General features: G+C 39.6%; 1 protein-coding gene across 1 annotated transcript; it reads left to right on the top strand.

Moving 5' to 3' along the window:
- Nucleotides 1-2,807: 2,807 nt before the first annotated feature.
- Nucleotides 2,808-13,181, top strand: LOC133736123 (E3 ubiquitin-protein ligase UPL3). The gene is made up of 18 exons (XM_062163564.1): nt 2,808-4,061; nt 4,220-4,330; nt 4,426-4,542; nt 4,647-4,817; nt 4,925-5,086; nt 6,800-7,048; nt 7,128-7,249; nt 7,348-8,776; nt 9,194-9,289; nt 9,381-10,922; nt 11,019-11,240; nt 11,344-11,448; nt 11,765-11,845; nt 11,926-11,994; nt 12,082-12,210; nt 12,347-12,469; nt 12,562-12,797; nt 12,966-13,181. The coding sequence occupies exons 1-17, from the start codon at nt 3,147-3,149 to the stop codon at nt 12,625-12,627; spliced, it is 5,709 nt and encodes a 1,902-aa protein (XP_062019548.1). The 5' UTR covers nt 2,808-3,146; the 3' UTR covers nt 12,628-12,797; nt 12,966-13,181.
- Nucleotides 13,182-13,715: the final 534 nt, after the last annotated feature.

The raw sequence follows: 13,715 nt of genomic DNA, 5'->3' as shown, positions 1-13,715 counted from the left end.
AGAGACTGATGAGAACATGTAGCATCACGGGTGAAGAAGAATAGCGCCAAAAGTGCAACTGTTACCTTTAAGACTTTTGCTTAAAGATACCATTTGCTTTTCAAAAAGAAGAAGTAAGAAACATTTCACCTCTCACCTACTGAAGCTTTTGCTTTTCCCGTACGACCTCCACCAGCAGGAGCACTCAGAAAAGCAGAAGATCACGGAGTTATTCTGTACATTTTTTAGTTTTGAATTCTAGTTTGAGTTCCGCTCTCTATATAAGGAGCTTTCGTTTCATTTGTAAGGCATTCGAAAAGAGGGAAACATCATTCCACTATTCGAAAATAGCCATATCAGTTTTAGATTAAAACACCTGAGAGTCTTCTCTCAACTAGTATAGTAGTGTGCTTCCCTTCCTGTTCAGTGTGCAGTAGAGAGCATCATTCCAAGTAAGTGTTGCTATCATGAATAACTAAACAGCTTCGTGCTGTTTACCTAAGGAATGAGGCTCTGGATTCCTAGCATGTATTTCTATTTGAATAAATAAAACAAGGATGCCCTACCCTTTTTGTCAAAAGTAGCAAAAATTAAATATCTCTAGCTATCACTATCTGTTACATAATCACTATCTGTTGTTTGCATTCCATCTATCACTATCTGTTGTTTGCATTCCATCTATCACTATCTATTGTTTGCATTCCATCTACAACTATCACTATCCGTTTCCTATCATAGTCTGAAGTTTGAAAAAGCTTTGCCTACCAAAACAAAACCAGTTTTAAAACCAAGATTAAGACAAAACAGCAGTGATTCCGCCTGTTAAAGTATCCGCTAGGCAGGGAGCCGTTAGGAGAAAAACTTAGGCATGTTGAAGGCTAGTCTTGTTTTCATTTTGTTTTTAGATAAAGTTTCTAAGGCAGACAAAAGCTCTAAAGCTCAGGATAGCATAGGAAAAACCCCTTTTAGTCTTTTCCCAAGCAAATAGTAAGATACGAAAAAGTTGGTGCATCTGGGCACAATACGTGGAATTTTTGGGCATACGGGAATTACCCCTTGACTATTATTACTTAACTTTCCACTCCTGTTGTTTGGGTATACACATTTCAGCCACTAGAATTCTTCATTCACATGTGGTTTTCCTCAGGTTTCCATTCTAATGCTTTTATTCTTCTACTCTCTATCAGGTTGCGAATGCAGAGCTTTAAGTCGAAGGGTGAAAAATCTTGTATTAGATTTTTCTTTTCCTTTTGGGAAACTGGTATTTGGTGGAGGTGTTGATGGTGGTCTGACACTGTTGATGAGGTGTATAAGGTAACCATCAACTAACTCTTTGAGCAATTTTTTGCTCCAGTTGAGAGTGCAGAGAAAGAGGGTCACAAAAATAAAGCACTTGGTGGTAGATATCGCAGTAGTCTTATGAATAATGGATTGGCCTTGACTTATGTCAGGCCATTGAAGAATTTGGATGATTAAGAACTTCAGATCATCACATATTAAAAGAATCGACACTATTGCAACAAAACGGGAAAATCACAACTCACAGATCATCCAAATTTGACCGGGGCAATTGTTGGTGTTAGGAGTTCAGCAAGTGATGTTTGGGGCAACATATGTGACGTTAATGAGCTGTCTCAACTCATTGTTTTGTGATCAGTCTGGAGTCCGGTCACTATTGCACCACATGCATATGCTTAGTGGTTGATTGTTCATGAGCAGAATCATATATGAATGGCAGGCCTTATCTGTTCATGAACTTGAACATCGAAGAAACTGTTTTCGCATACCTATGAGGCTTCAAAAGCAGTTTTGTGTCTCAGATGCTTCTCCGATGAAGTGTTGAACAAAGCACATAGCAAGTTCACATTAGGAAATAATCTCTTGTGAAATGATAAAATGTGACAGGGGCTCTAGTGACAACACTGACAGCTCTAAAGATGAGAATGTGCAAGTGTTATCATAACCTTCTTTCTGTTTGGCTTCTACGCAGATATGTTAACCTAAAATTGTTTCTCAAACTATTAGAAAATATATAGGTTTCTAGTTAGGTATGGTATGCTATTTCAATTATGCAGACCGCATTCTCTGTTTTGTATTGGTGGATTTCATCCATGTAAATGCAAATGATCTTTTATTTTCTCTTTATTCCCAGAGACATGATTTTCAATTTTTTTTTTCGTGAATTATTTCTGTCGTAAGTCATGGTGATGCGGTACTCTGTTATTAGATTTGTTCACTATTTTTTTTGTGAATTTTTTTTTTAATAATGGTAAGTATATTTTATATTGCTCTTACGACAAACTTAGACCGGATTATTTTTGTTCTTTTGATTACAGAAAAAAGGACTAATGTGATTGTGGTTCTTTGATGCTCTTTGACTATTATAAAATACCGAGTTTAGAGCATTTTCAATAGTAATAGATATTTCTTTTTATTAACTAAATCAGCTAAAAGTAAAATATAAAGAGCCAGTTTTTAAGTTCTGTCTTAACAAGGTAAAGCTAAATCCTGAGTTAAATTAGTTTGAACGTTACAGTGAGTTTTAGTTAAATTCTCTGTCATCTCTAACTAAATATTGCTAGAAAATTTGTCGAACTCGATGAATTCAAATTGGAGACCTGGGGCATTGAGGTTGGGCCTTCACTCTACACAAATCGGGTTAGGTCAGGAAGAAAACAACAAAACCCAATCAAAGTAAGGATCCGTAATTGGGTCAAAGCGGTGGAGAAGTCTAATTAAAACAAGTAAAACCTCGATAGACGTACAGTAATTAATTAATTACCTCAACTTAATATATAAAATGAAGACCGAATATGTGTTTGTATAAAAGGTCTTCTTCCCCTTTCTTTTATTCTTCCCGTCACTTTTTAGGGTTTTCAATCCCCTTCACTCGTCTCTCTCACTCCAATCGAAACGGAACTTGAACTTCAATTCACTCTGTAATCTCTTCAATTTTTTTATCCGAAAGGCTCTGTAGGTCTAGGTCTGCGTTCAATTGGGGTTTGTAGGGTTTGAAATTGATAAGAATCTAGGGTTTCAGATTGGGGGGTTTTTGGTTAATTTCAGGTGGAATTAGGATCTGTATTGTGATGGAGGAGATAATCGGATCGTGATCGCCGCTCGTGGTGGCGAGCGAGGAATCGAATTGAGGGGGTTGGGGTTCTTGTATGGAAACTCGGAGCCGGAAGCGGGCGGAGGCCACCTCATCAGCCCCTTCATCATCAACTTCGTCTGGTCGCACCACTCGTTCCACCAAGCGCTCTCGTCTCTCCTCCTCTTCGCTCTCTTCTTCTGTTAACCCTTCACCAATCTCCACTCGCTCTCGGGCCTCTCGGGCCAACAATCAAGACACCGCCGCCGCCGTTGCAGCATCGGCCACCACCGCGATGGACTCCACCAACGAATCGTCCGGCTCGCGAGGCCGCCGCAGTAGGAATTCCGATAAGGATGATAAGGGGAAGGAGAAGGAGCACGAGGTTAGAGTCAGGGATAGGGAGAGAGAGAGGGAGAGGGAGAGGGAGAGAGAGAGAGAGAGGGTGTTGGATAGAGAAACGGAGAGGAACCTGGGGTTGAACATGGATGGCGGAGGGAATGGTGACGACGATGATAATGATAGCGAAGGTGGGGTTGGGATTTTGCATCAGAATTTGACTTCGGCTAGTAGTGCCCTCCAGGGGCTTCTTAGGAAGATCGGTGCCGGATTGGATGACCTGCTTCCATCTTCGGCGATGGGCTCTGCTTCGTCATCCCACCAGAGCGGAAGGCTGAAGAAGATTCTGTCTGGGTTGCGAGCTGATGGGGAAGAAGGAAAGCAGGTGGAGGCTTTGACGCAGCTGTGTGAAATGCTTTCGATTGGTACTGAGGAATCGCTCAGTACTTTTTCTGTGGATTCATTTGTGCCTGTGCTTGTGGGGTTGCTTAATCATGAGAGCAATCCTGATATTATGCTTCTGGCAGCCAGAGCACTTACTCATCTATGTGATGTGCTTCCTTCGTCCTGCGCTGCAGTTGTGCATTATGGTGCGGTTTCTATCTTCTGTGCAAGGTTGTTGACCATAGAGTACATGGACTTGGCCGAACAGGTAAATAATTTGATGGGTATCTAAATGAAAAGAAAATGCAGATAATGATATAAACTGAGACGATTCAGTACTACTTATTGTGCTAAATGCTACTTTCTTTGAGATGTACTTCTGGAATCCTGCATTCTGATATTTGTGAGTTATTATGATGTGAACAGTCACTGCAAGCTCTGAAGAAAATATCTCAGGAACACCCAACTGCCTGTCTACGAGCTGGTGCTCTTATGGCAGTGCTTTCTTATCTGGATTTCTTTTCCACAGGAGTCCAGGTAATCCATTTATATTATTTTGCAACTGTTTTTTGGTAGCTGAAAGGACGTCCTCTTTTCACTTGGGATCTTCATTAACTGTATCTATGTTTCAGCGTGTGGCATTATCAACTGCTGCGAATATGTGCAAGAAACTTCCTTCAGATGCAGCTGACTTTGTGATGGAAGCTGTCCCATTACTGACAAATCTTCTGCAATATCATGATGCTAAGGTATTTCTACTTTTCTGAGTTTCAACGTTAACAGCCATCACGAGTAAATTTTTTTTTTTTCCCTTTTCTCTCCATTGAGGATGTGTGCATTGTTATCGCTGTAGGTTTTGGAGCATGCTTCTGTATGTCTGACTCGAATTGCTGAATCATTTGCATCATCGCCTGACAAACTTGACGAACTATGCAACCATGGACTAGTTGCTCAATCTGCATCCCTTATTTCTACCAGCAATTCTGGAGGTGGGCAGTCATCTCTCAGTACACCTACTTATACGGTATGTCTAATTTGTTTGTTTGCATTTTCTTTTGAAATTTGGATAAACACAGTACACATGCATGATACGTGTATGAGGGTTTCAATTTTGACTTGCAAACCATCCAGGGCTTAATCCGGCTACTTTCAACCTGCGCAAGTGGTTCTCCATTAGGAGCTAAAACTTTGCTTTCTCTAGGGATAAGTGGCATTCTCAAAGATGTACTTTCGGGTTCAGGCAGTTCTTCCAACACTACAGTTTCTCCTGCTCTAAGTAGACCAGCAGAACAGGTTATTCTTGCTTCCTTTTAAGTTAAATTCTAGGTTCTCAGTCTAACTATTTCAAATGCATATGTTGATTGAGAAGTATGTGTTACATTCAAGGCGCCCCAAAAAACCGTATTCTTAGCTCCTAATTAACCCCATTAACGGTAAATAGTAGTTGTCAGACTGACATTCTTCAATTGTTGTAATCAGTGTTACAATATCAATACTAAATATCGTACCTCGCAACCCATATTATTGACTAGATCTGAAACTTAAATGTCTTTATTTTGTCTCTCTGAACTTATGTTGTAGTAATCTCTTGGTTTTGACTCTTGAGTTGGATTGGAACAGGTTGTGTTTACAGTGCTTTGATGAATTTTCTTCTAATATGAAATTCAGCTTATCTAGTTTATAGTTAATAGGTATATCTCATGCAAAAGCAGTTCTTTATGCATGATCAGAGATTCTCAGATATATATATTATATAAGTAATTTATGGATTTCCTTTTCTAGTTCTTTCTCGTCAAGAGCAGTTCATTGTCCTAGAGAGCATATCAACATGGTTGTAACCTAGTGCTCATCTAGATCCATGCCAAATTTTGTAGGAATTGGGTGCGTTTGAGTTGGATTGAATAGGATCTGTTTCCTGTATCGGCTTTCTTTTCTAGATCTTTCTCAAAGATCAGTTTGTTGTCCTAGAGAGCAGAAGAACAGTGTTGTAACATAGCCTACATCTAGATCCACGTCAAACTCTTGTAGACCCTTCGTTCATGAGTGAAGTTTTTCAGAGATAATCATATGTGGTTGTGTGTATATTTATATATGTATATACCTATAACAAGAATTGTGCGCACATGAAAGCCAATAATTGTATGTGTGTGACCACATGTAAGTAAGTTAAACAAAACGGTTTTTGCATGGGCAGAGTGAAGTTTTTCAGATATTTTACATTTTATTGGCTTTCTTGTATAAGTTAATATTTGGAATTGGCGAGTAGTTTTGCTTTTTGATTGTGTAAACTAGTTTTTTGCCGTCACCATAAGTTTATTGCCAACCCCTTTGTCCTGGACATCTTGATCCACATTAAGTAATAATATGAGTGGTTTGCTTCTGCAATTACTTCGGGAGCATACTTCATATTATATTAAAATAAGTTCATCTAATTACTAAGAACTAGTATGTAAATGCAATTACACATTTTTTTTCCAGGTTATTGTCTTTTAAATTTCTCCATGCTATGAAGTTCAAGGTATTAAGTGTAATAGATTTGAGTTCAAGGTATTAACTTCACTCTGCTTTCAATAAATGGCTCAAACCACTTTGGTTTGATGCAAAAACTGTTGTGAATTAGGAACTTTTTGTATTTTTTCTCTAGCTGTGATTCCCAGACCCCTACTGGTGTATTCCTGTTTAGATATTTATTCCATTTGTTCCACGTCAGTTTAGATTTGAATGAGAGCTTGTGGTCTAGCGATTGTATGTCTTAGTTTTGTGGACAACTGAAAGCAGCAAAATAGAATGTTATAGGGTTTTATGTGGGTTGGGTTGAAATTGTGAATTATGAGGTGTCTGATTTCGTCTCCACTATTACAGTTTGTTGTTCGGTCTTAATTGTGGCTTGGTTTTAATACATGTATAATTTGGTTGCGCTTCATTCCTTCTATGTGTTAGGCATGTCTTCAGATATTGCAATTTATCTATCATTGACATTTTTTCTTTTTTCTCCTTACCGCCTAGATTTTTGAGATTGTCAATCTTGCAAATGAGCTGCTTCCTCCACTTCCACAAGGAACCATCTCCATGCCGTCCAGTTTCAATTTGTTTATGAAAGGACCTATTGTGAAAAAGTCATCTGGTAGCAGTTCTGGGAAGCCAGAAGATACCAGTGGAAGCGCTCCTGAGGTTTCAGCTCGTGAGAAATTATTGAACGAACAGCCTGGTCTTCTTCAGCAATTTGGAATGGATCTCCTTCCTGTTTTAATACAGGTTGGTTTATTTTCAAAGCTAATGTCTAGTTTATTAATTGATATAGATGGTAAATGATGTGTGGACATCTGTCGAGCAGATTTATGGCTCTAGTGTAAATGGCCCTGTTCGCCACAAATGTCTATCGGTCATCGGGAAGTTAATGTACTTCAGCCCTGCAGAGATGATTGAGTCTTTGTTAAGTATGACAAATATTGCAAGGTAATCTTATATGTTATCCATATATCTCTTGATATGCTGATACTGGGTTATTTTAGACTTACAGCTACTAATTTTTCTGTTTTTAATGGATTCATTAGTTTCTTAGCCGGTGTTTTAGCATGGAAAGATCCGCATGTCTTGGTTCCTGCTCTCCAAATTGCCGAGATACTCATGGAGAAGCTTCCCAAGACTTTCTCCAAGGTGTTTGTCAGAGAAGGTGTGGTTCATGCTGTTGACCAACTTATTTTAGCTGGTACTCCGAATTCAGTTACTTCACAAGTCTCTTCTGCTGAAAAGGACAATGATTCTGTGCCGGGATCATCACGTTCTAGGCGTTATAGACGTCGCAACAGTAACTCAAATCCAGATGGAAATTCATTGGAAGAATCGAAGATTCCTGCTTCGGTAACCATTGGTTCGCCTCCAAGTTCAGTGGAGATCCCAACTGTCAACTCCAGCCTTCGTGTAGCTGTGAGTACATGTGCAAAAGCGTTTAAGGACAAGTACTTCCCTTCAGACCCTGGGGCGGGTGAAGTTGGTGTCACCGATGATCTATTACATTTAAAAAATCTGTGTGCGAAGTTGAATGCCGGTGTGGATGACCCAAAAACAAAAGCAAAGGGAAAATCAAAAGCTTCTGGGTCTCGCTTAGTTGATAGTTCTGCAAATAAGGAAGAGTATTTAATTGGTGTCGTAGCCGAGATGGTAGCCGAACTAAGCAAAGGGGATGGTGTGTCTACCTTTGAGTTCATAGGTAGTGGTGTTGTCGCAGCTTTGCTGAACTATTTTTCTTGTGGTCACTTCTCGAAGGAGAGAATTTCAGAAGCTAATTTGCCCAAGCTTCATCAACAAGCTCTCAAGAGGTTTAAGTCATTTGTTGCTGTTGCTCTTCCTTTCAGTATTGATGAAGGAAGAGTAGCCCCAATGACTATCATAGTTCAGAAACTACAAGGTGCTTTGTCCTCTTTAGAGCGGTTCCCTGTTGTGCTGAGTCATTCATCTAGGTCATCTACTGGAAGTGCACGCCTCTCCTCTGGACTTAGTGCATTATCCCAGCCCTTTAAGTTGCGTCTATGTCGAGCACAAGGAGAAAAGGCTCTCCGAGATTATTCATCAAATGTTGTACTGATTGACCCATTAGCAAGCTTAGCTGCTGTTGAAGAGTTTCTTTGGCCTCGAATTCAGCGAAGTGATTCTGGTCAGAAGGCTGCTGCATCTGCTGGAAATTCTGAATCTGGAAATACTCCTACAGGAGCTGGTGCTTCATCTCTGTCTACTTCAAATCCTGCTTCTACCAATCGTCGCCATTCAACTCGTTCCAGAACATCTGTAAATATAGGTGATGCTGCTAAGAGGGAACCTTCACAAGAGAAGAGCACGAGCTCATCTAAAGGGAAGGGTAAAGCGGTTTTGAAACCTTCTCAGGAGGAAGCAAGAGGCCCTCAAACAAGGAACGCAGCTCGCAGAAGAGCAGCTCTTGATAAAGATGTTCAAATGAAACCTGTGAATGGGGACACTACTTCTGAGGTGTGTTACTGCTACCAAAACAATATCCGTAATTGTTGTTTTAACTTTTAACTGATACTGGTTTTGGATTTTTTTTTATTTTTTTTATTTTTTTAGTTTAGTTCATTATGACAGGCATCTTAGATATTACTTCTGCACTACATGTTTATGCAAGACAACAATCAGTTATATTCGTTTGGGTGTCCTTGTGGTTTAGCCTCCCCCTTCCATGTTCCTTTTCAATGACATAATTTCTTCATTTGTTTTGCGGGATTTGGATGTCAGATAATTGGTCAATGTCTGTTGTACGTTATCTTTTATAGATCTGTTTTTTTAGATCGTGTAATCTCTCCCTTTTATTGGCATACTTTTGTCCTGATTGGTTTTGTCCTAAATCTCCCTTTTCTGAAACATCAATTGTGTTTCTTTATTTTGTAGGATGAGGAATTGGATGTATCTCCTGCTGAGATCGATGATGCATTGGTTATTGAAGATGATGATATCTCAGACGAAGAAGATGATGACCAGGATGATGTATGCTAACTGAATCTTTTACTTGTATTATGCAGTATAGGAGTTAGTATGTGCCATGCTTTAACTATTTTTATCCATATGTGCCATGCAGGTTCTCAGAGATGACTCTCTTCCTGTTTGCACGCCAGACAAAGTACATGATGTGAAATTGGGAGACTCTGCTGAGGATACTACTGTAGCTTCTGCAACAAGTGACAGCCAGACTAACCCTGCTTCTGGATCTAGTAGCAGAGCTGCTGCAGTTAGAGGATCAGATTCTGTTGAACACAGGAGTAGTAATTCTTATGGTTCTAAAGGTGCAATGTCGTTTGCTGCTGCAGCAATGGCTGGGCTTGGGTCGGGTAGCCGCGGTATCAGGGGAGGTAGAGACCGACAAGGACGCCCTCTTTTTGGTGGTTCGAGTGATCCTCCCAAGTTGACCTTTACATCTGGGGGAAAGCAGCTGAATCGGCATTTGACTATCTATCAGGCCATTCAGAGACAGCTTGTGTTGGATGAGGATGATGATGAGAGATATGCTGGCAGTGATCTAATGTCAAGTGATGGTAGCAGGCTGTGGAGTGATATTTACACTATCACCTACCAGAGGGCAGACAGTCAAGCTGAGAGGGCATCTGTTGGAGGGGCAAGTTCAACGCCTCCGTCGAAATCTAGCAAATCAGGTTCTTCCAATTCTAATTCCGATTCCCAATTGCATCGGATGTCACTTCTTGATAGCATTTTGCAGGGAGAACTTCCTTGTGATTTGGAAAAATCTAATCCTACATATAATATACTGGCACTACTGCGAGTACTGGAGGGCTTGAATCAGCTCGCACCCCGTTTGAGAACTCAGATAGTTTCTGACAGTTTTGCTGAGGGGAAAGTCTCAAATTTGGATGACTTGAGTACAACTGGTGCTAGGGTCATTTCTGAGGAATTTATTAACAGCAAACTCACTCCCAAATTAGCCCGACAAATACAAGATGCTCTTGCATTGTGCAGTGGCAGTCTTCCTTCGTGGTGCTATCAGTTGACTAAAGCATGCCCATTTTTGTTTCCTTTTGAGACTCGAAGACAGTATTTCTACTCAACCGCTTTTGGATTATCTCGTGCCCTGTATCGTCTTCAGCAGCAGCAGGGTGCTGATGGTCATGGATCAAACGAACGAGAGGTGAGAGTTGGAAGATTGCAACGTCAAAAAGTCCGTGTCTCTCGTAACCGGATTTTGGACTCCGCTGCAAAAGTAATGGAGATGTATTCGAGCCAGAAGTCTGTACTTGAAGTAGAATATTTTGGTGAGGTGGGCACTGGGTTGGGTCCTACACTTGAGTTCTATACACTTCTAAGTCATGACTTACAGAAAGTTAGACTTGGTATGTGGAGGTCAAATTCTTCATTGGAGAAAGCACCAATGGATATTGATGGAGATGATCAGAAAGATGGGAAAATCAATGTTGACATTGTCCAAGCTCCTCTTGGGTTGTTTCCTCGTCCCTGGCCTCCGAATGCTGCTGCTTCTGATGGTGACCAATTTTCTAAAGTTATTGAGTATTTCCGGTTGGTCGGGCGTGTAATGGCGAAGGCTCTTCAAGATGGGAGGCTATTAGACTTACCACTATCAACAGCATTTTATAAACTATTGCTTGGCCAAGTAAGCTAATCTGTTGGGTTTAGAGTTATATTTTGTTATTTTAACTTGATCGCTATTCAAATGTTTGTAATCCACAAATTGTTTTAATTTTCTCAGGAGCTTGATTTACATGATGTTCTTTCCTTTGATGCCGAGCTTGGGAAGACTTTGCAAGAATTACATAACCTTGTTAGCCGGAAACTATATCTAGAATCAAATGGTGACAATCGCGATGCAATTGCTGAATTGCGTTTCCGTGGGGCTTCAATTGATGATCTCTTCTTAGATTTTACGCTTCCTGGTTATCCGGAGTACGTGTTGAAACCCGGAGATGAAAATGTAAGAATAAGACCTTCTGTTTCTATTTTCTCGTAGCTTTTTTTAAATTTAAACTTTTTGCTATTGTTCTAAGATGTTTAACATAAAACTATTAAAACTCCAGGTTGATATCAATAACTTGGAAGAATATATATCTTTAGTCGTTGATGCAACAGTTAAGACTGGAATAATGCGGCAGACAGAAGCATTTAGAGCGGGGTTCAATCAGGTAAATTCTTCCTTAAAATTCTTGCATAATCTATTTTCTGTGAGGCAAAGTTGTGCATGAGACCTCTGCCATTTAATAGCATTATTTATCTTTCCAGTGTTCTGTTGCCATTTTAATAATGATGCGTTATTCTGCAAATGAGTTTTTTGGTACAAAGGGAGACATTGATTAGACATTGACCAAGGGAGACATTGATTAGAGAGCTGCTTTCCCCCTTTTTAGCCGGTGTCTAATCAATGTCTCCCTTCCTCTTTTTCTTATGTGTTTTAGAGAGCTGCTTTCCCCCTTTTAACTCTTATACTTGTGATGAAACCAGGTGTTTGATATATCATCTTTACAAATATTCACCCCACATGAATTGGACTATCTGCTTTGTGGCCGTAGAGAGCTGTGGGAGGTAATTCGTGTTTTCTTTTCGAAGTCATTTTTCGATTTCTATTATTCTTATTCTTATAATTTTCATGCAACTCTATGCAGACGGAGACTCTTGCTGATCACATAAAATTTGATCATGGATACACTGCGAAGAGCCCTGCAATACTTAATGTAAGTTGTGTCCATGTTCTATGTGCGAGTACTTTGAAGATGAATGTTCCGTTCTTTTTATCTTATGGTGTTTTGTAACCTTTTTAGTTGCTTGAGATCATGGGTGAGTTCACGCCTGAGCAGCAGCGTGCCTTTTGCCAGTTTGTTACTGGTGCACCTAGGCTTCCCCCTGGTGGTTTGGCAGTGCTGAATCCAAAGCTGACTATTGTGAGAAAGGTACAGTGAGATTTCTATAGGCTGTTCCTGCCTCTTTTTTCAGCTGCTAACTTCCCTCAAACTTGTAATTGTTTACTTGTACACTCGTGCTGTAAAGTGTGTACTTGAAATATTGATGTTTCCTTGTCTGGTGCAGCATTCTTCAACTGCAAATAATGCAGCAGCCAATGGGACTGGGGCTTCAGAATTGGCTGATGATGATCTGCCAAGTGTTATGACATGCGCTAATTACCTAAAGCTTCCTCCTTACTCTACCAAGGTATTTGCATTTTGTATTTTGGTCAAGCAATAATGCATGCTGATTGCTGACTATAACTGTGGGTGATGGGTTGGTGTTTCTTGTTTAAACAGGATATTATGTACAAGAAACTACTCTATGCAATCAATGAAGGGCAGGGATCCTTTGATTTGTCATGAGATTTTGGGACTAGCCATTGATCCGTGTATATTACATCAAACAACTAGGACTGTTTAATTTATCTTGCAAGTAGGATGGTGATTTTGATGTGGAAAGTGGCATTTGTTCTCTTACTCAAATAATGGATTCTCATTGGTGCGGTTCTAAAAACGTCGAGATTGGGGAAAAGGTCAGTTGTTATCACCATCTGTTTTCGGTTCAATGTGCCTTTGATTTGTGCCATTGGTGCTCCTTTTGTTTTCTATCAGTGTTGTTCCGCTTTACACACTTTCCTTTGCTTGTGGTTTTGTAAATTTGTTTATTTATGGTTCTTAAAGGTGGATTCCTCTCTTTTCAGGTTGCCTCGACGCAATTTTAAGCTGTAAAGAGTGTTCCCAGAGGGTCAGCCGCCAGGGGACTGTAAATAAATAGAAATTGTTGATTTTGTTTTTTATTCTTCTCTCTCTTTGGTCTTATAGGGTATATTGTAGAATACACGTCTGGCAAATATTTGGTATACTTTCATGCCTTTGATTTTATTTCTAATTCTGATATAGCTTCAATTGTGATTTTATCGTCTGCCTTTTCAATAATTTATTTCCGGGGTCAATCCCACTGTTAAAACTGATATCCCAATTGATCCCCAAAGATTAGTCTGGAAGTTGAGCTTCTAGTCTTGAACCTTCTTTTTTGTATCAAGCCCCAAAACTTGGTCTATTCAAAGATTTTGAAATTTGGAAATTGATACGCTCAAAGCAAGCGCATAATTTAACCCTGAAAACATCGTTAGTAGTATAAGCAAATAGGGATCGTTCTATTCCGGGGATTGAGGGTACACCTGTCATTGTCAAACAATTAAACAATTAAAATTAAAACAAAGTATAATATTCACACATATACATCACTATTTACGAATTCAAAGGGGAGTTTTTTTGGTTTTGGTTTTCGAAAAATAAACTAAGTTAAGAAAACAAATAAAACATAAGTAAACGAATGGAATGAGAAAACAAAGATCAAAACCGAAAATCATGATTAAAATCGATTCAAACTCTAACATTGTTCATCAAAGTCATGCAAGAGGAGTTGATCATGTGAAACGTTAAAAGCA

This window comes from Rosa rugosa, chromosome 3 (assembly GCF_958449725.1).
Source record: "Rosa rugosa chromosome 3, drRosRugo1.1, whole genome shotgun sequence".
Taxonomy (NCBI): domain Eukaryota; kingdom Viridiplantae; phylum Streptophyta; class Magnoliopsida; order Rosales; family Rosaceae; genus Rosa; species Rosa rugosa.
Note: the sequence above shows the minus strand (reverse complement) of the source record. Positions and strands in the feature narration are given on the sequence as shown.